The 19,634-nt window shown below is 61.3% G+C and overlaps 3 protein-coding genes across 12 annotated transcripts; 1 reads left to right on the top strand and 2 right to left on the bottom strand.

Annotated features, from left to right (window-relative positions):
• Nucleotides 1-1,671: 1,671 nt before the first annotated feature.
• On the bottom strand, nucleotides 1,672-9,722 carry LOC128138025 (uncharacterized). 10 transcript variants are annotated; one of them, XR_008233937.1, is made up of 8 exons: nucleotides 9,441-9,722; nucleotides 8,399-8,527; nucleotides 7,679-7,822; nucleotides 6,067-7,547; nucleotides 5,659-5,766; nucleotides 5,072-5,550; nucleotides 4,025-4,980; nucleotides 2,631-2,692 (listed from the first exon to the last, which is right to left on the bottom strand). XR_008233937.1 is itself a non-coding variant. In XM_052779301.1 (4 exons), exons 2-4 carry the CDS (start codon nucleotides 4,461-4,463, stop codon nucleotides 1,874-1,876), a joined length of 885 nt encoding a protein of 294 aa, XP_052635261.1. In that variant the 5' UTR covers nucleotides 4,464-4,633; nucleotides 7,679-7,776; the 3' UTR covers nucleotides 1,672-1,873. The 10 variants fall into 10 exon arrangements, 3 of the variants coding, with proteins under 3 accessions (XP_052635261.1, XP_052635262.1, XP_052635260.1); XR_008233940.1 differs by having other exon boundaries at nucleotides 6,067-7,524; XR_008233938.1 differs by lacking the exon at nucleotides 5,659-5,766.
• Nucleotides 2,647-9,133, top strand: LOC128138024 (uncharacterized). Its single transcript, XM_052779299.1, has 8 exons — nucleotides 2,647-2,783; nucleotides 3,844-3,882; nucleotides 4,893-5,192; nucleotides 5,433-5,735; nucleotides 5,991-6,302; nucleotides 7,603-7,899; nucleotides 8,443-8,544; nucleotides 8,911-9,133. Exons 1-8 carry the CDS (start codon nucleotides 2,753-2,755, stop codon nucleotides 9,114-9,116), a joined length of 1,590 nt encoding a protein of 529 aa, XP_052635259.1. The 5' UTR covers nucleotides 2,647-2,752; the 3' UTR covers nucleotides 9,117-9,133.
• A 2,116-nt stretch (nucleotides 9,723-11,838) lies between the features above and the next one.
• On the bottom strand, nucleotides 11,839-19,591 carry LOC128138027 (protein NDRG2-like; the record flags this gene model as incomplete). The annotated part of the gene is given in 13 exon segments (XM_052779303.1): nucleotides 11,839-12,084; nucleotides 12,961-13,012; nucleotides 13,267-13,302; nucleotides 13,424-13,471; nucleotides 13,599-13,650; nucleotides 13,753-13,797; nucleotides 14,845-14,870; nucleotides 14,872-14,940; nucleotides 16,145-16,201; nucleotides 17,406-17,492; nucleotides 17,724-17,784; nucleotides 17,924-17,986; nucleotides 19,415-19,591. Coding segments are annotated over 13 exon segments (1,006 nt in total), but the record flags the coding sequence as incomplete, so codon positions are not given.
• Nucleotides 19,592-19,634: the final 43 nt, after the last annotated feature.

Below are 19,634 nucleotides of genomic sequence, written 5' to 3'. Positions count from 1 at the left end.
AAATCCGAGTTCTGGCTTAAAGCCCCCCCGCCGCCTCTCCCCAGCCTTTTAATACGACTAAATCTGGATGCACGGCGTCAAAGTAATAAAAAATAAAACTTCTCCGTTGCAGTTCACCTTCCTCCCTTCTCCTCCCCAATCCGGACACGTTCGGCTTCTTCTTCCACCCCCAGACCCTCCAAGGAAAACTCCGGCGGCAGGTTCCACCTTCCCAGAAGGTCGGGGACGCTGCGAGACAAGAGGGGGACGCCGAGGAGCAGCTCCCTACCTGTGCGGCTCGTGGAGTTGGGGGCCGGGGCCACGGGGTCCGGGGGACGTTTCTGGGGGTCCCGGTGAAGAAGGAAACACGGGGGGGAAGGGGTTGGCTCGGGGGATGGGGCAGAAGAGAGCGGGACTGAGCGTTGCGTCTTGGAGCCCACCGGTGACGATGACCACGTTGTGCCTCAGGCCCATCGGTGACGATGACAACGTTGAGTCTTGGAGCCCACCCATGACGATGACCGTGTTGAGTCTTCAAGCCCACCGGTGACAATGACTACGTTGAGTCTTCAAGCCCACCGGTGACGATGACCACGTTGTGCCTTGGAGCCCACCGGAGATAATGATCATGTTGAGCCTTCAAGCCCAACGGTGACGGCAACCACGTTGTGCCTCAGGCCCACCGGTGACGATGACCACATTGAGTCTTGGAGCCCACCGGTGACAATGACAACGTTGTGCCTCAGGCCCACCGGTGACGATGACAACATTGAGTCTTGGAGCCCACCCGTGATGATGACTACGTTGAGCCTTGGAGCCCACTGGTGATGATGATCACGTTGTGCCTTGGAGCCCACCGGTGACAATGACCACGTTGTGCCTCAGGCCCACCGGTGACAATGACAACGTTACGTCTTAGAGCCCACTGGTGACGGTGACTACATTAAGTGTTCGAGCCCAATGGTGATGATGACCACAGTAAGTCTTTGAGTCCACCGGTGACAGTGACCACCTTGTGCCTCAGGCCCACCAGTGACGATGACTACGTTGAGTCTTGGAGCCCACTGGTGATGATGATCACGTTGTGCCTCAGGCCCACCGGTGACGATGACAACGTTGAGTCTTTGAGCCCACCGGTGACGATGACTATGTTGAGTCTTCGAGCCCACTGGTGATGATGATCACATTGTGCCTTGGAGCCCACTGGTGACAATGACCACATTGAGTCTTGGAGCCCACCGGTGACGATGACCACGTTGTGCCTCAGGCCCATCGGTGACGATGACAACGTTGAGTCTTGGAGCCCACCGGTGACGGTGACTACATTGAGTCTTCAAGCCCACCGGTGACGATGACCACGTTGTGCCTCAGGCCCACCGGTGATGATGCCAACGTTGAGTCTTGGAGCCCACCGGTGACGATGACCACGTTGTGCCTCAGGCCCACCGGTGACGATGCCAACGTTGAGTCTTGGAGCCCACCGGTGACGATGACCGCGTTGGGACGACGTCACGTCTTGGAGCCCTCAACTCGCCTTCCAAGAGCTTCCCAACCTCCCACACCACCCGGAATTCAGGAGAGGGGCACGACACGGAGCCAGGGACGATTCATTACCCTTCGTCTCACCGCCGATGGTCCTCCGGAACTTCCGATTTCAACCCGTTGCCTGGATTTCAATGATTTTCTAAAAAAAAAAAAAAAAACCCAGACAACTCCTCGCTAAAAACTATGAGTCACCATTTCATCGGAAACAGGGAAGCCAGGAAGAACTGTGCCAGGGGTTGACTTGCGAAAGGGAAGTTCTCCCTCACGGATGAGGTTCCTCAAGAATTGGGAAGTAAAACTTGCATTTATTTCCTCCAACCGGATCGGTAAACTGAATGGTCAGCAGATGCTACCGAGGGGAGGAAGGGTTATTTCTGGTCCTCGCGGTTGCGTCAGGCCGGGTTGTGTTTTTTTTGGTCGCTTTAACAACCAAAGAACCTCTGAAATAAGACGGACCCACCACAGTGACCGCGCGGGCGACCGTGCGACAAGCCTCCGCTCGCTCAACCGGGGTTGGCTGGAGCCTCTTCTCCGGGATGGGTTGAGCCGTCGCTCCCCAGATATTTATCGTGGTCATCTGTGCCTGAGGACGATCCCTAAAAGTCACTTTTTAACCCCATTTAGAAGGCCCGCCGCGTCCCGGCCGCTCCGCAAAGACCTGAGCCGCCCGTTTTCACCCTTTTCCTCACCCCAAAAAGCTCTTCCGGAGCCTCAAAGAAGCTCCAGCTAGTTAAACCAACCGAATTTGGGGTCACCCCCTCGAAACCAAGTTCAAAACTAGGCATCCAACCAAAACGGTGTCTTCCTGCAGGCTGGGGACAAGCCAAGAGCTCCAGTTGAGAATCGGCCCACGGAGGCAAACTGGGAGCGGCCTTTCTCCCGACTTCGGGTGCTTTCTCTTCCTCCCCCCCCCAAAAAACCGCATCTCCCGCACCCGATTTTCACGCCAAACCCACCCCGTCGCTCACGGGGCAGCCGAAAGCGGTGAGAGATCCCAGCGCGACACCCAAAGGGGACATCGGCGACACCAAGGAGATGCTGGGATCGACCGTGAACGTGGAGAAGATGTTGCAATTTTTTGGTTCGTTTGGGGTTTTTTTTTCCCCTTTCGCTGTTGGTTTCCGCCGTTCCGTAGCAACCGGGCTCATGTGACGGCCGTGCCACCAGGCTGGACCGAAGGGGAAGGAGATGTTCTTGTCATCACAGAAAGAGGAGGACTCCACCCGAAATGGGGCCCCTTCGCCTCGTCCCTCTGCTCGGTGAGTCCTCCTCCTCCTCCTCCTCCTCTCCAAACGCGTCCATCCCTCTCTTTTTTCCCTATCCCTTCCTTTTTCCACCCGTTTCCGTGCCCGTTGGGCCAACTCCTCCCTCCTTCCTCCGCCTTTCTACATCAATTTCTCCGACTCTTCCCTTTTTTCCGCACTTTTCTTCCCCGTATCCTCATCTCTTTCCCCCAACGTTCACTTTCTTCCCCCATTTCTTCACTTTTTTCCCCAAATTCTTTGCTTTTTTTCCCACCTCTTTGCTTTTTTCCCCTTTTCTTTGCTATTTTTCCCCTCTTTTCCCTCCCATCCCACCATTCCTCCTTCTCCATCAGTCGTCATCGGGGCGGTGACTTCTTCGGTCCTTTGCGATTCATGTTTTGCATTCGATCGCTTTTGGCTTTGTCTAAATATCACCTCGGTCTCCTTTTTTTTGGTTTTTTTCTTTTTATTATTATTTTTATTTTTCTCAGGCTTTTCTTTTCCTTTTACTTTCTTCCCTTTTTTCTTTTTCCTTTTACTTTTTTCTTTACCTTTCCTCGTTTTTTTTTCTTATTCTTTTTCTTCTTTCTTCTTTTTCCTTTATGATTTTGTTTCTTTTCCTTTTTTCTTTCTTTTTCCTTCCCTTTCCCTTTTTCTTTTCCTTTTTTATTTGCCTGTTTTCATTTTTCCTTTTCCTTTTTCATTTTTCCTTTTTCATTTTTTCTTTTTTTCATTTTTCTTTTCCTTTTCCGTTTCTTTTCCTTTTTCGTTTCTTTTCCTTCTTTTCTTTTTCTTTTTTCTTTTAATTTCTTGGGTTTTTTTTATTTTTCCTTTTTCTTTGTCCTTTTCCTTCCCCTTTTTTCTTTTTCCTTCTTCATTTCTTCTTTTCATCCTTCTTCCTTTCCCCTCCTCACCTTCTTTCTCTTTCTCTTTCTCTCTCCCACCCTTCCTTCCCTCCTCCACGTCAACAAACCCGTATTTCCTTCCCCCTTCCCCCTTCCTCCTGCTCTTCCCCACCCTTTCGGCACGCCCCCCCATCCTCCTCCTCTCTCACTCATCTCTTTCTCTCTTCCAGCCTCTCTCCAGATACTTCTCCCACTGGGATCACCTACAGGTAACAAATCTGGGGGGGGACACAACTCATTTCCACCTCCCCGCTGGGTCACATGACCATCTGGACCCCTCTGACCCCCCAAATCGCCGTCTTTTACCCCAAAACCCCACGCACCTCAGTGCTAAACCCACCAAGGGCTCACCTCGGGAGTCACCCAACCACCTGAGCCGACGAGGCTCGTGGCGGAACAAACCCCCCGGTTGGTTTGACCGTGGGCGCAACGGGTCGGCGGGACCTCGATGACGATCCAGGCGATGAAATCTCCGTCCACCAAAATACCAATTTTGAGGTGAATCGGGTGGGTTCTCCTCCACCTGCTCCTCTCTGAGCTCCTCCAGCCACCAAAATACCAATTTTGAGGTGAATCGGGTGGGTTCTCCTCCATCTGGTCCTCCCTGAGCTCCTCCAGCCACCAAAATACCAATTTTGAGAAGAATCGGGTGGTTTCTGCTCCTCTCTTGAGCTCCTCCAGCCACCAAAATACCAATTTTGAGGTGAATTGGGTGGTTTCTGCTCCTCCCTGAGCTCCTCCAGCCACCAAAATACCAATTTTGAGGTAAATTGGGTGGGTTCTCCTCCATCTGGTCCTCCCTGAGCTCCTCCAGCCACCAAAATACCAATTTTGAGAAGAATCGGGTGGTTTCTGCTCCTCCCTGAGCTCCTCCGTCCACCAAAATATCAATTTTGAGGTGAATCGGGTTGTTTCTCCTCCACCTGGTCCAAGCTTGGCTTCTCGGCCCAGTCGATAGCTCTGGTAGGACAAATAACCCATGAAGGCCACCCAACCCCGCCCCTCCTCGAGGAGCATTTTGGGGTGGAAACCTTCTTTTGACCTCAATAATTCGGGGCCCTCAAAAAGATCTCCCCCACCTTGGCACCAAGGCGACGGCGGTCGCGTCCAACCAGGTCCCACCTCACCTCAAAGGCTCGGAGACATCTCCCAGCTCCCACCTGCGGCGCGTAGACTCACGTTCTCCCCTCCTCCCCGCCCCGAAACCCTTCCTCCCCAGACCTTCCTCCTCCTCCCAACATCACCGTGACGCCGGAGAAAACGGAGTATCTCATCGGAGATGCCATCTCCATCCGATGCGTGGCCCCCTGGTCGAAGGAGCGGATGCAAGGTTTTCAGTTTTTGGGGACAAGCGGCTGGGCCGTGGATGTCAGGACGGCGAAGAGGAGCTACACCTACCGCTTCAACGTCACGGGGCCGAAGGACGGGGGGTCGCACGCTTGCACGTACACCGTCGTCAACCAGTTCCGCCGACCCGTCCGCTCCCAGGAGAGCAAATTCGTCTTCCTCAGCGTTAAAGGTAGGCGAGACGTTGCCCCCTTTGCCTCCTCCCCCCTCGACTTCTCCATCCCGCCGCCGTCCGTCGGCACGTCCTTTCCTCCAAGCCCCAAACGGGCACTTTTTCTCCTGAAATGTGAACGTCGCGAAGCCAAATTTACCGCCTCAGCTCCCCGTTGAGGTCCACGGAGACGGAACTGGGTCGGCGAAAGAGCTGAGCCCCTAAACCCGCCGATTTTGGGGTTTCTTCTTTCACCTTCAGACCATCCGCCTCAACCCACGTTGGTCTTGAATTCTTCAACCGGCGTCACGATCGAAGGCCAACCCCTCGTCTTCCTCTGCACGGCCCCGGCGGGGGATGCAGAGCGGAGGTTTCATTTCTACAAGAAGAAGGTCGAGGTCACCAACTGGGCCAAGCTGACCTCGGGCTACACCGAAGCCCAGCTCCAGGTGGCGAAGAGCGGCCAGAACGACACCGGCAACTTCACCTGCGGTTACGACGAGAAAACCGAAGGGCGCTGGATCCCGTCCTACCCCAGCCAAGCCGTGGAAGTCCTCGTGAAAGGTAGCGGCACGGTTTTGGGGATGAATCCAGCCTTTCCGGGCGCACGGGGAAGGGGCCGCCGGCTCGGTGAAGCGACCCCAACACCCGTCTAGGTTACCGCGACGCCTCGGTTTGGCTTGCGTTGACTGGAAGCCAAGCTTTGGCCGCCTCTTCCTCCCGCCCCACCTAAACCCCCACCCGTGCACCCAACGGTTGTTCTTCCTTTGCCCAGAATTGCCATTTTTCAGGTGTTTTTCCCCCAATTTTTCTCCCCAGAGCCCGCTTCGGCTCCCCGCTTGGGAGTAGACCCTCCCTCCGGGGTGGTGAGCGAAGACCGCCCCTTACGTCTCACCTGCGTCGCCTCCAGAGATGACTTCAGGTTGAGGTTTGGCTTCTACAGGAACGGGGTGAAGATCCCACCAGGCCAAGCGGGCTCAAAAACCAGGAACACTGGGAATTCCTCCGAGCTCCTCTTCCCGCAAAGCCCCAGGAGCTTCAGCGGGAAATTCAGCTGCGAGGTGGAGGAGGAGGTGGGCGGGACGTGGGTGCCGTCACCCCGAAGCGAAGCGGTGGACGTTACCGTGAAGGGTAGGTCCGCCCTGGGGTCTCCCAGCGAGGGGTGGGGGTCTTCAGAAATGTACCCTCAAATTCAGGCCAAAGATTCCAAAATTGGGGAAAACAGTAGCGGAAAAATGGTTGAAACCAGCCGGTTTTCGTCCCTCTCCCACGGAGGACAACCGAAATCGCTTAGACGCAGCCTCTGGGTCTTCTGAAATGGCCGACCCCCACCCTCAAAAGCTGTTCCTGAGCTCCGAGGTCTTGGTGGACCCGCAGGCTCGCCAAAATGAGGTGGCGGATGAGTTCGGGAGGCTCACGACGATGAGATTCATCTTCTCACGCTGATGAGTTTCATCTCATGACGATGAATTTCTTCTCCTTGTGACGAGGAGTTTCATTTTCTCACGACGAGGAGTTTCATTTTCTTACGACGAGTTTTGTTTTCTCACGACGATGAGAGTCATCTCCTCGTGACGATGAGTCTCATCTTCTCGTGACGATGAATTTCATCTTCTCATGATGATGAGCTGCAACTTCTCATGAGTTTCATCTTCTTTTGATGAGGAGTTTCATCTTCTCGTGACGATGAGTCTCATCTTCTCGTGACGATGAATTTCATCTTCTCATGATGATGAGCTGCAACTTCTCATGAGTTTCATCTTCTTTTGATGAGGAGTTTCATCTTCTCGTGACGATGAGTCTCATCTTCTCGTGACGATGAATTTCATCTTCTCATGATGATGAGCTGCAACTTCTCATGAGTTTCATCTTCTTTTGATGAGGAGTTTCATCTTCTCATGAGAATGAGTTTCATCTTCTCGTGACGATGAGTTTCATCTTCTCATGAGAATGAGTTTCATCTCATGATGATGATGAGCTGCATCTTCTCAAGAGTTTAATCTTCTCATGACGATGAATTTCATCTTCTTGTGACGAGGAGTTTCTTCTTCTCGTGACGAGGAGTTTCATCTCGTGACGATGAAGTTCATCTTCTCGTGACGATGAGCTGCATCTTCTCATCGCATGAGTTTCATCTTCTCGTGATGATGAATTTCATCTTCTCGTGACGAGGAGTTGCATCTTCTCATGAGTTTTATTTTCTCATGATGATGAGTTCCACCTTGTGAAGATGAATTTCATCCCCTCGCGGTGATGCTTTTCATCGCCTCGCGACGACGAGCTCCGTCTTTTGGCGACAAAGCGTTTCGCCTCGCGACGATGAACTTCATCTTCTCGTGAGGACGAGCTCCGTCTTTCCGCGGTGATGACTTTCACCTTTGTGTGAAGACGACTCCGCTTCTCTCCCAACCCATCTTCCCTGTCTCACCAGATTGTCCCTCCCAGCCTGCTTTGCTCCTGGACCCCCCATCCGGAGAAGTCGTTGACGGCGACCCCTTGCTCCTCACCTGCGTGGCCAACGGCCCCGCCGCCCAACGGAAATTTTTCTTCTACAAAGACGGCGCCGAGCAATTTTCGGAGACGGCCACGAAGGACCGCTCGCTCTTCAACATCCCCGAGGCCAAAGCCACCGTCGCCACCGGCCAATTCACCTGTCGGTACGAGGAGAGGGTCAGCGATACGTGGATCTCGTCTCCGTTCAGCCAAGCCATGATGGTCCTCACGCAAGGTGAGGTCCTCCTGCCCACCCAACCGGTGTCCTGAAGACTTCGGGGACCTTCACGCTGCTCAAAAAGTCTTGGGGAGGGGGGTGAGGGATGTCATTGGCTGGAAAGACCTTCTGATGGAACATCAGGGCCCGAAATTGGGGGAAAATAGGGTTTTTTGGAGGTGGATGGGCGGATCCCATCCCCGTTTGGCCAAGCCATGATGGTCCTCATGCAAGGTGAGGTCCTCCTGCCCACCCAACCGGTGTCCTGAAGACTTAGGGGACCTTCCCGCTGCTCAAAAAGTCTTGGGGAGGAGGGTGAGGGACGTCATTGGCTGGAAAGACCTTCTGATGGCACATTGGAGGCCCAAAACTGGGAGAAAATGGTTTTTTTGTGGAGATGGGGTGGGGCAATTTGGTGTCTCCTGACCTATGGGGTGGACACCAGGTGGACCCCCAACTTGGGGGTCACCAAGAGGGAAAGGGGGGAGAACTTGGTGGGGTGGAGGAGGTCGCTTACCTTATTTTTTTTTTTTTTTTGGCGGTCTCTCTTCTCTCAACCAGCCCGGTCTCAGCTCATCCCATTGGTGGCCGGCTGCGCCGCCGGCGCCGCCACGTTGCTCCTGGGGCTCCTATTGGTTGTTTGCTTCTGTCGGAAGCGGAGAGGTGAGTGGCGGGGGCGGAAGATGGACAATGGGTCAGAGTAGGAAGAGATATAAAGCGATATAAAGGGAGCGGAAAGGACGCGGGTGACACCCGGGAGAAGAAGCCATCAGGCTGGGGACCACGCTCTCCTCCTCCACGCCCAAGTCCCCAAAATATCGACTAATCCCGAGCGCTTTCCCCCCAAAACGTCACCCACGAGGGGCGGAGACGGCCCGAAGCGGTCCGAGAAGCCTTCCCGGGTTCTTCAACCGCGGGCAAGGGGCCACCCGCCCCTCCAGTGCCAAAGAGGGGGGGGTTGGGGGACTTCTCATGAGCCTTTTCAGCTGCCCGAAGGGTTGAAGGAGAAACCCGTCGCTTCTTGACCAGGTGGTGTTCACTGGAAGGGGGCTCCACAACAAGGACGACCCAAGCACCTACCCAATGGCCAACGTCAACAGCAGCATCAGCTGACCTTGAAGGCCACCCGGACCCAACCCCTTCTCCACGGCGGCGGGGAGAAGGAGAGGACAACCCTTCTCCTTCCAAGCCGCTCAACCCACCGTCGGCTTTGTAGGTCCACCCCGTGCCAGTAAACATCTCCTCAATCCCTTCCCCTCTCTCGTCCCTGCCCACCTCGCTTCCAAACCTCCGAACTCCGAGCCAAGATGGCCGACGGCGTCGCTTTGGGTCACGGTAACGTCTTCTGGGGAGAGGAACATCTCCGTAGACCCAAACTCATGAGTTTTGAGGGGCGGGAAACGGCCGCGAGAGGGCGGGGAACGGGCGGCGGCGGTCAGGTCTGGTCTTGATTGGTCAACTGAGTTGGCCAACCCAAGTTTGCCGCCGCCCCACAAGTTGGGTTGGGGGGGGCGGGAAGGGGAAGGTTGGAGCTCGTTATGGGTCAGCTCTGATCTTACCTCGTCATGACTGGACGCCTCGGGTCCTCCCTCGTCCTGATTGGACATCTCGGGTCCTCCCTCGTCCTTATTGGACATCTCGGGTCCTCCCTCATCCTGATTGGACATTTCAGGTCCTCCCTCGCTGATTGGACATTTCAGGTCCTCCCTCGCCGTGGGTGGTCAAGGCCGTGACGGAAATGCGGCGAGGCCTCTTGCATGGCACCCCAACGTGGCCTCCACCCCCCCAACATGGCCTCCTGCCCCCCAGCTTCACCTCCTGCCCCCCAATTTGGTCTCCTGCCCCCCCAACATGGCCTCCTGCCCTCCAACTTCACCTCCTGCCCCCCAACTTCGCTTTCTGCCCCCCAATTTGGTCCCCTGCCCCCCAACATGGCCTCCTGCCCCCCAAATTCACCTCCTGCCCCCCTCCCGGGTGCCCCCCCGCCCACTGCGCATGCGCAGACCGGCTCGCTGAGGGGAGGGGGGCGGCGCGGAGCGGTCGCGCATGCGCAGACCCGCTCCGGTAGGGGCGGGGGGAGCGGGGGCGAAGCGGTCGCGCATGCGCAGACCGGCATAGAGGGGGCGGGGAGCGGCGCGGAGCAGTCGCGCATGCGCAGACCGGCATCGAGAGGGGAGGGGGAGCGGCGCGGAGCGGTCGCGCATGCGCAGACCGGCATCGAGAGGGGAGGGGGGAGCGGCGCGGAGCGGTCGCGCATGCGCAGACCGGCTCCGGTAGGGGCGGGGGGAGCGGCGCGGAGCGGTCGCGCATGCGCACAACAGTTCCCGTAGGGGCGGGGGGAGCAGCGCGGAGCAGTCGCGCATGCGCAGGCCGGCTCCGGGGCGGGCGGGGGGGAGCGGCGCGGAGGTGTTCTGCGCATGCGCATTGAGGGGCGTGGTCCCGCCGGTAACGGGGGGGGGCGGCAGGGCTGCGGCCTTTATTAACGAGGGGGCGGGGATTAAAGGTCACTTCCGGTGCTGGCAAGGCTGTCACTGCGGTGTCAGGGGTCAGAGGTCACTCCGGCGGAGGCGCAGGTCACAGGTTGTGGGGGGGGGGGGGGAGGTACTGGGAGGAACTGGGAGGAACTGGGAGGCACTGGGAGATACTGGGGAGGGTCCCAGGGAGTGTTTAGGGGGGCACTGGGAGGTACTGGGGCAGTTGGGAGAGTATTTGGGGCATACTGGGAGGTACTGGGAGGCACTGGGGGTGCTGGGGGGGGGGTCCAGGGGGAGATTGGGGGGGTACTGGGATGAACTGGGAGGAACTGGGGGTGCTGGGGGGGGTCCAGGGGGAGATTGGGGGGTACTGGGAGGAACTGGGAGGTACTGGGGGTGCTGGGGAGGCCCAGGGGGAGAGTGGAGGGTACTGGGGGGGTACTGAAGGGGTCCCAGAGGGGTTTGGGGGGGGTACTGGGAGGAACTGGGGGGTACTGGGGGTGCTGGGGGGGGCCCGGGGGGGATTGGGGGGTACTGGGAGGCACTGGGAGGTGCTGGGGAGGGGCCCGGGGGGGCGCTTGGGGAGTACTGGGAGGAACTGGGAGGCACTGGGGGTGCTGGGGGGGGGTCCAGGGGGAGATTGGGGAGTACTGGAAGGCACTGGGGGGTACTGGGGGTGCTGGGAGGGGCCCAGGGGGGGATTGGGGGGTACTGGGAGGAACTGGGGGGGTACTGGAGGGGTCCCAGAGGGGTTTGGGGGGGTACTGGGAGGCACTGGGGGGGTACTGGGGTGTTTGGGTGGGTCCTAAGGGGTGTTTAGGGGTGCTGGGGGGTACTGGGAGGCACTGGGAGATACTGGGGGGGATCCCAGGGAGTGTTTGGGAGGGCACTGGGAGATACTGGGGCAGTTGGGGAAGTATTTGGTGCATACTGGGAGGTATTGGGGGGGTCACTGGGAGGTACTGGGGGGCTTAGGGGGGTTCTGGAGGGTGTTTGGGGTGGTACTGGGAGGTGCTGGGGGTCACTGGGAGGTACTGGGGGGGGTTGGGGGGGGTACTGGGAGGCACTGGGGCAGTTGGGAGAGTCTATGGGGCATACTGGGAGGTATTGGGGGTGGTACTGGGAGTCACTGGGAGGTACTGGGGGGCCTAGAGGGGTTCTGGAGGGTGTTTGGGGGGGCACTGGGAGGTGCTGGGGGTCACTGGGAGGTACTGGGGGGGTATGGGGGGTGTTGGGGGCGGTACTGGGAGGCACTGGGAGATACTGGGGGGGATCCCAGGGAGTGTTTGAGGGGGCACTGGGAGATACTGGGGCAGTTGGGAGAATATTAGGAGCATAGTGGGAGGTATTGGGGAGGGTACTGGGAGGTACTGGGGGTCACTGGGAGGTACTGGGGGGGAATGGGGGGGTCCCGAGGGGTGTTTTGGGGAGTCACTGGGAGGAACTGGGGGTCACTGGGAGGAACTGGGAGGCACTGGGGGGGGACTGGGGGCTCCTCAGGGTGTTCTCTGGGGGGGGGGGGGGGGGGGCGGTTCTTCAGCGAGGGGCGGGGCAGGGTGGGCTTTGGGGGGGCGTGTCTTCCCCGGCTCCCCTCCAATTAGGGGGCGGGGGGGGCCCCGCCCGCGCTGCCGCGTGACAGGCTGCGGCCCCCGCCCCCCCTCCCCCGCCCCGGCCCCGCCCAGGGAGGAAGTGCGGGAACGGGAGAGACGCGTCATGGCCGCCGCCGCCACTGCCGGGAGGGGAGGGGCCGATGTCAGGGACACGCCCCCACGCCCCCAGACACGCCCCCATGCCCCTGGCCACGCCCTCTTGCCCACCCTTTGGCCACGCCCCCTCCGAGTCACACCCACCCACCCCCCTGCTGCCTAGGGAGAGGTAAGAGCTGCCTCAAGCCACGCCCCCAGGTCTCTAAGCCATGCCCCTTGTCATTAGGCCACGCCCCCTGCCTTAGGCCACACCCCCCCGGCAAACCCACCCACACCCCCCAGCCAGTGGGGTTAGGGGTGTTCCAGGCCACGCCCCCTGGTCTCTAAGCCATGCCCCTCCCTTTAGGCCACACCCCTGCCAAGGGGGCGGGGCGGCAGTGGGGGTGTGCCAGGCCACGCCTGGGGATGTTAAGCCACGCCCCCACCTCCTAGACCCTCCCACACCCTTAGGCCACACCCCCTGCACCAACACCACGCCCCCAGTGGGGTTAGCGCAAAGCAGGGGGGCAGGCCACGCCTCCAGTCGGAAGACCACGCCCCGCTCAGGCCACACCCCATCCCCTGAGGCCACGCCCCCGTGTGCCACCGTTAGGGAGGAGGAGCCTGTGACATCACTCGTGACCTCACACGGGGGGGGTGGGGGGGGGAAGGGGGCGGTGCCGTCACACGTGGGCGGGGAGGGGGGTGTGGCCTCACACGTGACATCACCGATGACATCACCCCCTACCTGGCCCCACACGGCGCTGCCGGTCCAGGACGTGGGGGACTGGGGGGGGAGGGGGGGAGGAGGGGGGCGGGGCATTACTGCTCCCCTCCTTGAATATTAACGAGCCCCTTCGTGACTATGAACGAGCCCGCTCATGAATATTAACGAGCCCCGCCCCGGGGGCGTTACTCACTGTAGCCCATCCCCTGCACGAAGTACTTGAAGGCCTCCGTCAGCTTGGCCGGCTGCGGGGGGGGCGGGGCCTGGGGTCAAGGCCACGCCCGCCCGGCCACGCCCGCCCGGCCACACCCAGCCCCCCTCAGGCCACGCCCAGCCCCTCTTTGGCCACGCCCCCCCTTTGCCAGGGGGGAAGGGGCCCTCCCTGCCCTCAGGTACCGGTGACCTCTGACCCCCCGTGACCTCTGACCCTTGACGCCGAGCCCCGCCCCTGACCCCGCCCCCTGACCTTTGCCTTCCCCCCCGTGACCTCTGACCTCACCTGGGTGAGCTGGGGTTGGCCCCCTCCGTCAGCCATCTGCGGGAGAGTGGGCGGAGTCAGGGGGTCAAAGGTCATGGTGGGGGCGGGGTCAGGGGTCGAAGGTCATGGTGGGGTCAGGGGGCGGGGCCAGGGGTCGAAGGTCGGGGTCAAAGGTCACCTTGAGGAAGGAGGTCTGGGTGGGGTCGAGCTTGGCGTTGCACTCCACCTGGGGGGGGGGGGGGGGGCGGGGTCACGTGACCTCACCGGCGAGGTCAGCTGACCTCGCGGGGCGGGGTCACGTGACCCGCCCCGGGGGTCGCCGAGGGGGTCAGGGGTCAAAGGTCGCGGCTCACCACGGCGTCCTCGTGGGGGGAGTTGTCGCCCACCACCAGCAGGACGGGGCAGCTGGGGGCAGAGGTCAGGGGTCAAAGGTCACCGCGGGGGCGGGGTCAAAGGTCGCCGCGGGGTCAGGGGTCAAAGGTCACCGCGGGGTCAGGGGTCACTCACCGCAGGCTGCCGGCCCCGCTGCGCTCCAGGCCCAGGTCCCCGCGGCTGGGGGGGCGGGAGGGGGAGGGCTGGCACCAGTACGGACCAGTATGGACCAGTTTGGACCAGTACAGACCGGCACGGGCCAGTGCAATCCGGTAGGGGCCAGTACAGGCCAGTATGGGGCAAGGCAAACCGGCATGGGCCAGTGCGGGCCCATACAGGCCAGTGTGGGCCAGTACAGACCACTACAGACCAGTATGAACCCATATACACCAGTACAGATCAGTACAGAGCAGTGCACCCCCCCAGTATGGACCAGTACGGAGCAGTATGGACCAGTATTGTTCAGTACAAACTGGTATGGACTAGTACAGACCCCTACAGACCAGTATGGTCCAGTATAGATCAGTCGTGTGTCCCCCCAGTATCTCCCAGTTCCCCCCAGTCCCACCCAGTGCCCTCCCAGTATCTCCCGGTCCCCCCCCAGTGCCCACCCAGTCCCTCCCAGTTCCCCCCACTGCCCCCCCCAGTCCCTCCCAGTTCCCCCCAGTCCCTCCCAGTGTCCCCCAGTATCTCCCAGTCCAACCCATTCCCCCCCAGTTCACTCCCAGTATCTCCCAGTCCCACCCAGTGCCCGCCCAGTACAGACCAGTGCCTCCCAGTATCTCCCAGTCCCTCCCAGTTCACTCCCAGTATACACCAGTCCCCCCTGCAGTCCCCTCCCAGTCCCCCCCAGTATCTCCCAGTCCCCCCCAGTTCACTCCCAGTATACACCAGTCCCCCTGCAGTCCCCTCCCAGTCCCCCCCAGTATCTCCCAGTCCCCCCCAGTTCACTCCCAGTATACACCAGTTCCCCCCCAGTCCCTCCCAGTCCCTCCCAGTCCCTTCCCAGTATATCCCAGTCCCTCCCAGTTCCCCAGTCCCCTCCCAGTTCCCCCCAGTCCCTCCCAGTCCCTCCCAGTCCCTTCCCAGTATATCCCAGTCCCTCCCAGTTCCCCAGTCCCCTCCCAGTTCCCCCCAGTCCCTCCCAGTTCCCACATAGCCCTCTCCCAGGCCCTTCCAGTGCCTCCCAGTCCCCTCCCAGTATATCCCAGTATCCCCCAGTCCCACCTGTTGTACATGGCCCACAGCAGGGGGGGCGTTGGGCGTCGCCCCCAGCCGCTCCCGCCCCTCCCGCACTGGGGGAGGGGCGGCCGCCAGCTCCTCCTGGGGGCGGGGCAGAGAGCGCTGCGACCCCCAAGTAACCCCCCGGACCCCCAAGTGCCCCCCCCAGCCCCATAAGTGCCCTCTGGGACCCATAAGTGGTCTCTGGGACCCCCAAGTGCCCCCCCAGCCCCATAAGTGCCCCTGGGACCCATAAGTGCCCCCCGAGACCCACACATGCCCCCCCTGACCCACAACTCACCTTCTGGGACCCACAAGTGCTCTCTGGGACCCATAAGTGCCCCCCCAAGTGACCCCCAAGTGCCCCCTGGGACCCATAACTGACACCCAAGACCCACAAGTGCCCCTCCCCAGACCCATAAGTGCCCCCCCCAACCCCACAACTGCCCCCTGAGACCCATAACTGCCCTCCTGGGACCCCCAAGTGCCCCCCCCAGACCCATAAGTGACCCCCTGGGACCCACAAGCGCCTCTTGGGACCCACAAGTGCCTCTCCCAGACCCCCAACTGACCCCCCCGAGACCCACAAGTGCCCCCCAGATCCCCCCCAGCCCCACAAGTGCCCCCAGGGACCCCCAAGTGCCCCCCCCAGCCCCACAAGTGCCCCCTGGGGACCCACAAGTGCCCCCCCCAGCCCCACAAGTGCCCCCTGGGACCCACAAGTGCCCCCCCCCAGCCCCACAAGTGCCCCCCAGGCCCCCTGTTACTGACCCCAGGGACCCCCAAGTGCCTTCCTGGGACCCATCATAACTGACCCCCCCCAGCCCCACAAGTGCCCCCAGGGACCCCCAAGTGCCTTCCTGGGACCCATCATAACTGACCCCCCCAGCCCCACAAGTGCCCCCAGGGACCCCCAAGTGCCTTCCTGGGACCCATAACTGACCCCCCCCAGCCCCACAAGTGCCCCCAGGGACCCCCAAGTGCCTTCCTGGGACCCATAACTGACCCCCCCAGCCCCACAAGTGCCCCCAGGGACCCCCAAGTGCCTTCCTGGGACCCATAACTGACCCCCCCAGCCCCACAAGTGCCCCCAGGGACCCCCAAGTGCCTTCCTGGGACCCATAACTGACCCCCCCAGCCCCACAAGTGCCCCCAGGGACCCCCAAGTGCCTTCCTGGGACCCATAACTGACCCCCCCAGCCCCACAAGTGCCCCCAGGGACCCCCAAGTGCCTTCCTGGGACCCATAACTGACCCCCCCAGCCCCACAAGTGCCCCCAGGGACCCCCAAGTGCCCCCGGCCCCACCTGGGTGAAGAGATGGGCCAAGATCATCTCGGTGGTGGAGGACGTCAGCCCCGACAGCTGGGGGTGGGGAGAGCACCCATGGGACCCACGGCGACCCACAGGGACCCACAGCACCCGTAGGGACCCACAGCACCCACAGGGACCCATAGGTGACCCATAGGGACAGGGTGACCCATAGGGACCCACAGCGACCCACAGCACCCATGGCGACCCACAGGGACCCACAGGGACCCACAGCACCCATAGGGACCCACAGGGACCCACAGCACCCACGGCGACCCACAGCACCCACAGGGACCCACAGCACCCGTAGGGACCCACAGGACCCATAGGTGACCCATAGGGACAGGGTGACCCATAGGGACCCACAGCACCCATGGGACCACAGCACCCACAGGGACCCATAGGGACCCACAGCACCCATAGGTGACCCACAGGGACAGGGTGACCCACAGGGACCCGCAGGGACCCACGGCACCCATGGGACCCACAGCACCCACAGGGACCCATAGGGACCCACAGGACCCATAGGAACAGGGCGACCCATAAGTGACCCATAGGGACCCACAGAGACCTATAGGGACACGGTGACCCATAGGTGACCCATAAGTGACCCATAGGAGAGCCATAGGGACCCACAAGTGACCCATAGGAGACCCATAGGGACCCCTAGGGACAGAGTGACCCATAGGTGACCCATAAGTGACCCATAGGAACAGGGCGACCCATAGGTGACCCATAGGAGACCCATAGGGGACCCATAGGGACCCCTAGGGACAGAGCGACCCATAGGTGACCCACAAGTGACCCATAGGTGACCCATAAGTGACCCATAGGCACAGAGCGACCCATAGGTGACCCATAGGAGACCCATAGGGGACCCACAAGTGACCCATAGGAGACCCATAGGGGACCCATAGGGACCCCTAGGGACAGAGCGACCCATAGGTGACCCACAAGTGACCCATAGGAACAGGGCGACCCATAAGTGACCCATAGGAGACCCATAGGGACCCATAAGTGACCCATAGGGACCCATAGGCACAGAGCGACCCATAGGTGACCCATAAGTGACCCATAGGAACAGGGCGACCCATAAGTGACCCATAGGAGACCCATAGGGACCCACAAGTGACCCATAGAGACCCACAGGAGACCCACAGGCCCCACGGGCCCAAACCCAAATGGCACCCTAAAGACCCGCCCCCTTGCTCGGAGCCCCGCCCTCCCTCCCCCTTTTAGGAACCCCGGCCCCGCCCACCTTGTGCGCCGCCCAATCCATCCACCCCTTGGCGTGGGGGTCGATGTTGACGAGCACCAGCCCCTCCACCGCCTCGGGGTGCAGCAGCTGAGGGGGGGCCAAAGGGGCGGAGTCAAACTCAGCCCCACCCACCCGCCCCATAGCGACCCCCCCAAGACCCGCCCCCAACCCCTCCCGCCCCCCGACCGGACCCACGGCGACCTCCCCAAACCCCCCTTTGAGCCCCCGCCCCGCCCCCCCCAAATGCCCCATTACCCCTCCGAGACCCCTCCCCTTGCCCCACCCCACCCCGCCCCCGCCCTGCCCCGCCCCACTCACCCCAAACTTAGCCAAAACGAAGGCGCCGGCTCCCACCCCCATCCCGATGATGCTGGCGATGCTGAGGGCGGGGGAGGGGGGGAGGGGGAAGGGGCGGGTCACGTCGGTCCTGACCCCTCGCCCCTCCCCCTCCGAGCGGCTACGGGGGCGGGGCGAGGGCAGGCCGCCCCTCCCCCGCCGTGGGGCGCCCCCCAACTTACTTGAGGTACTGGAGGATGCAGGGGATCATCTCGGCCAGTTGCTCCAGGGAGGGGTACTGGTACCTGGGGGGCGGGGGGAGGGGGGGAAGGGGGCGGGGTCAAGGGGGGCGGGGTCAAGGGGTCAATGGGGGTCGCGAGAGGTCACGGGGAGGGGTCAAAGGGGGAGGCAAGGGGGTGAAGGTGTGGCACGAGGGGGTGAAGGGAGGGGGGCAAGATGGAGCGTGGGGGGTCGTTGGGGTCATTTAGGGGTCAGGGGGTCAAGGGGGGTCAACGGGGTCAAGGGGTCAACGGGGGTCAAGGGGTCAACGGGGTCAAGGGGGTGGGCAATGGGGTGAAGGCGTGGCATGGGGGGGCAGGGTGTCAACGGAGGGGGGCGGGATGGAGCGCCGGGGGTCGTTGGGGACGATTAGGGGTCAAGGGGGTCAGTCAGGGGTCAAGGGGTCAATCAGGGGTCACTCGGGGTCAACGGGGTCAATCAGGGGTCAAGGGGTCAAGCTCGGGCTCGGGGGGGTCGAGGGGGGTCAAGGGAGACAAGGGGGGGCTCGGAGGGGCCAATGGGGTGAAGGCGTGGCATGGTGGGGTCAAGGAGGGGTCAATGCGGGGGTCAACGGGGTCAAGGGGGGCGGGGGGGTCAACGGGGTCAACTGGAAGGGTCAAGGGTCAAGGGGCGGTTCTCAGGGGGTCACGGGGGTCAGTGGGGGTCAGGGAAGGTCAATGGGGTCAACGAAGGTCAACGGGGGTCAATAAAGGTCATGGGGGTCAATGAAGGTCAACGGGGTCAACTGGGGTCAACGGGGGTCAACAAGGTCAACTGGGGTCGGTGAGGTCAACAGAGAGACAACGGGGTCAACTGGGAGGTCAGTGGGGTCAACTGGGGGTCAAGAGGGTTCAGGGGGTCAACTGGGGGTCAATGGGGTCAACTTGGGGGTCAATGGGGTCAACTGGGAGGTTGGTGGGGTTCAGTGGGTCAACTGGGAGGTCAATGGGGTCAACTGGGAGGTCAACAGGGTCAACTGGGAGGTCAGTGGGGTCAACTGGGAGGTTGGTGGGGTTCAGTGGGGTCAACTGGGAGGTCAGTGGGGTCAACTGGGAGGTCAGTGGGGTCAACTGGGAGGTCAACGGGGTCAACTGGGAGGTCAATGGGGTTCAGTGGGTCAACTGGGAGGTCAGTGGGGTCAACTGGGAGGTCAATGGGGTCAACTGGGAGGTCAATGGGGTTCAGTGGGTCAACTGGGAGGTCAACGGGGTCAACTGGGAGGTTGGGGGGGTTCAGTGGGGTCAACTGGGAGGTCAGTGGGGTCAACTGGGAGGTCAATGGGGTCAACTGGGAGGTTGGTGGGGTTCAGTGGGTCAACTGGGAGGTCAGTGGGGTCAACTGGGAGGTCAACGGAAGCAGCAGGGGGTCCGGGGGGGGTGGGGGCAGGTCAGCGGGGCCAGGCGGAAGCGCTTGGGTGGGTCAGAGGGCGGGGCGGGGGGGGTGGGGTCACCAACCCTGCGGGGTAGGGCGGGGCTCCTTCCTCCATGCCGGGCGGGTCCACGTGGACGACGAGGAAGTTCTTGACGATCTCGTGCATCTCGTGGTGGGCGAAGAGGGGGGCGAAACACGACTCGTCTGGGGGGGGGGAGGGGCCAGGGGGTGGGGGGAGGGGCGGGGATGTGGGACCCGCCCTCCGGGAGATTTGGGGGGGGTGGGGGAGGGGCCGGGAAAGGG

Source organism: Harpia harpyja (assembly GCF_026419915.1).
Source record: "Harpia harpyja isolate bHarHar1 chromosome 26 unlocalized genomic scaffold, bHarHar1 primary haplotype SUPER_26_unloc_5, whole genome shotgun sequence".
NCBI classification, from domain to species: Eukaryota; Metazoa; Chordata; class Aves; order Accipitriformes; family Accipitridae; genus Harpia; species Harpia harpyja.
This window is presented reverse-complemented; position numbering and strand designations above follow the sequence as displayed.

Coding starts and splice junctions, on each gene's coding strand:
- LOC128138025 (XM_052779300.1), bottom strand. CDS start 4,690: ATGCTCCTCGAGGAGGGGCGGGGTTGGGTGGCCTTCATGGGTTATTTG. Junction 2,108..4,024: donor GTGGTTGGGTGACTCCCGAG/GTGAGCCCTTGG, acceptor GATCGTCCTCAG/GCACAGATGACCACGATAAA.
- LOC128138024 (XM_052779299.1), top strand. CDS start 2,753: ATGGGGCCCCTTCGCCTCGTCCCTCTGCTCG. Junction 6,303..7,602: donor GGTGGACGTTACCGTGAAGG/GTAGGTCCGCCC, acceptor CTGTCTCACCAG/ATTGTCCCTCCCAGCCTGCT. Junction 8,545..8,910: donor CTTCTGTCGGAAGCGGAGAG/GTGAGTGGCGGG, acceptor CTTCTTGACCAG/GTGGTGTTCACTGGAAGGGG.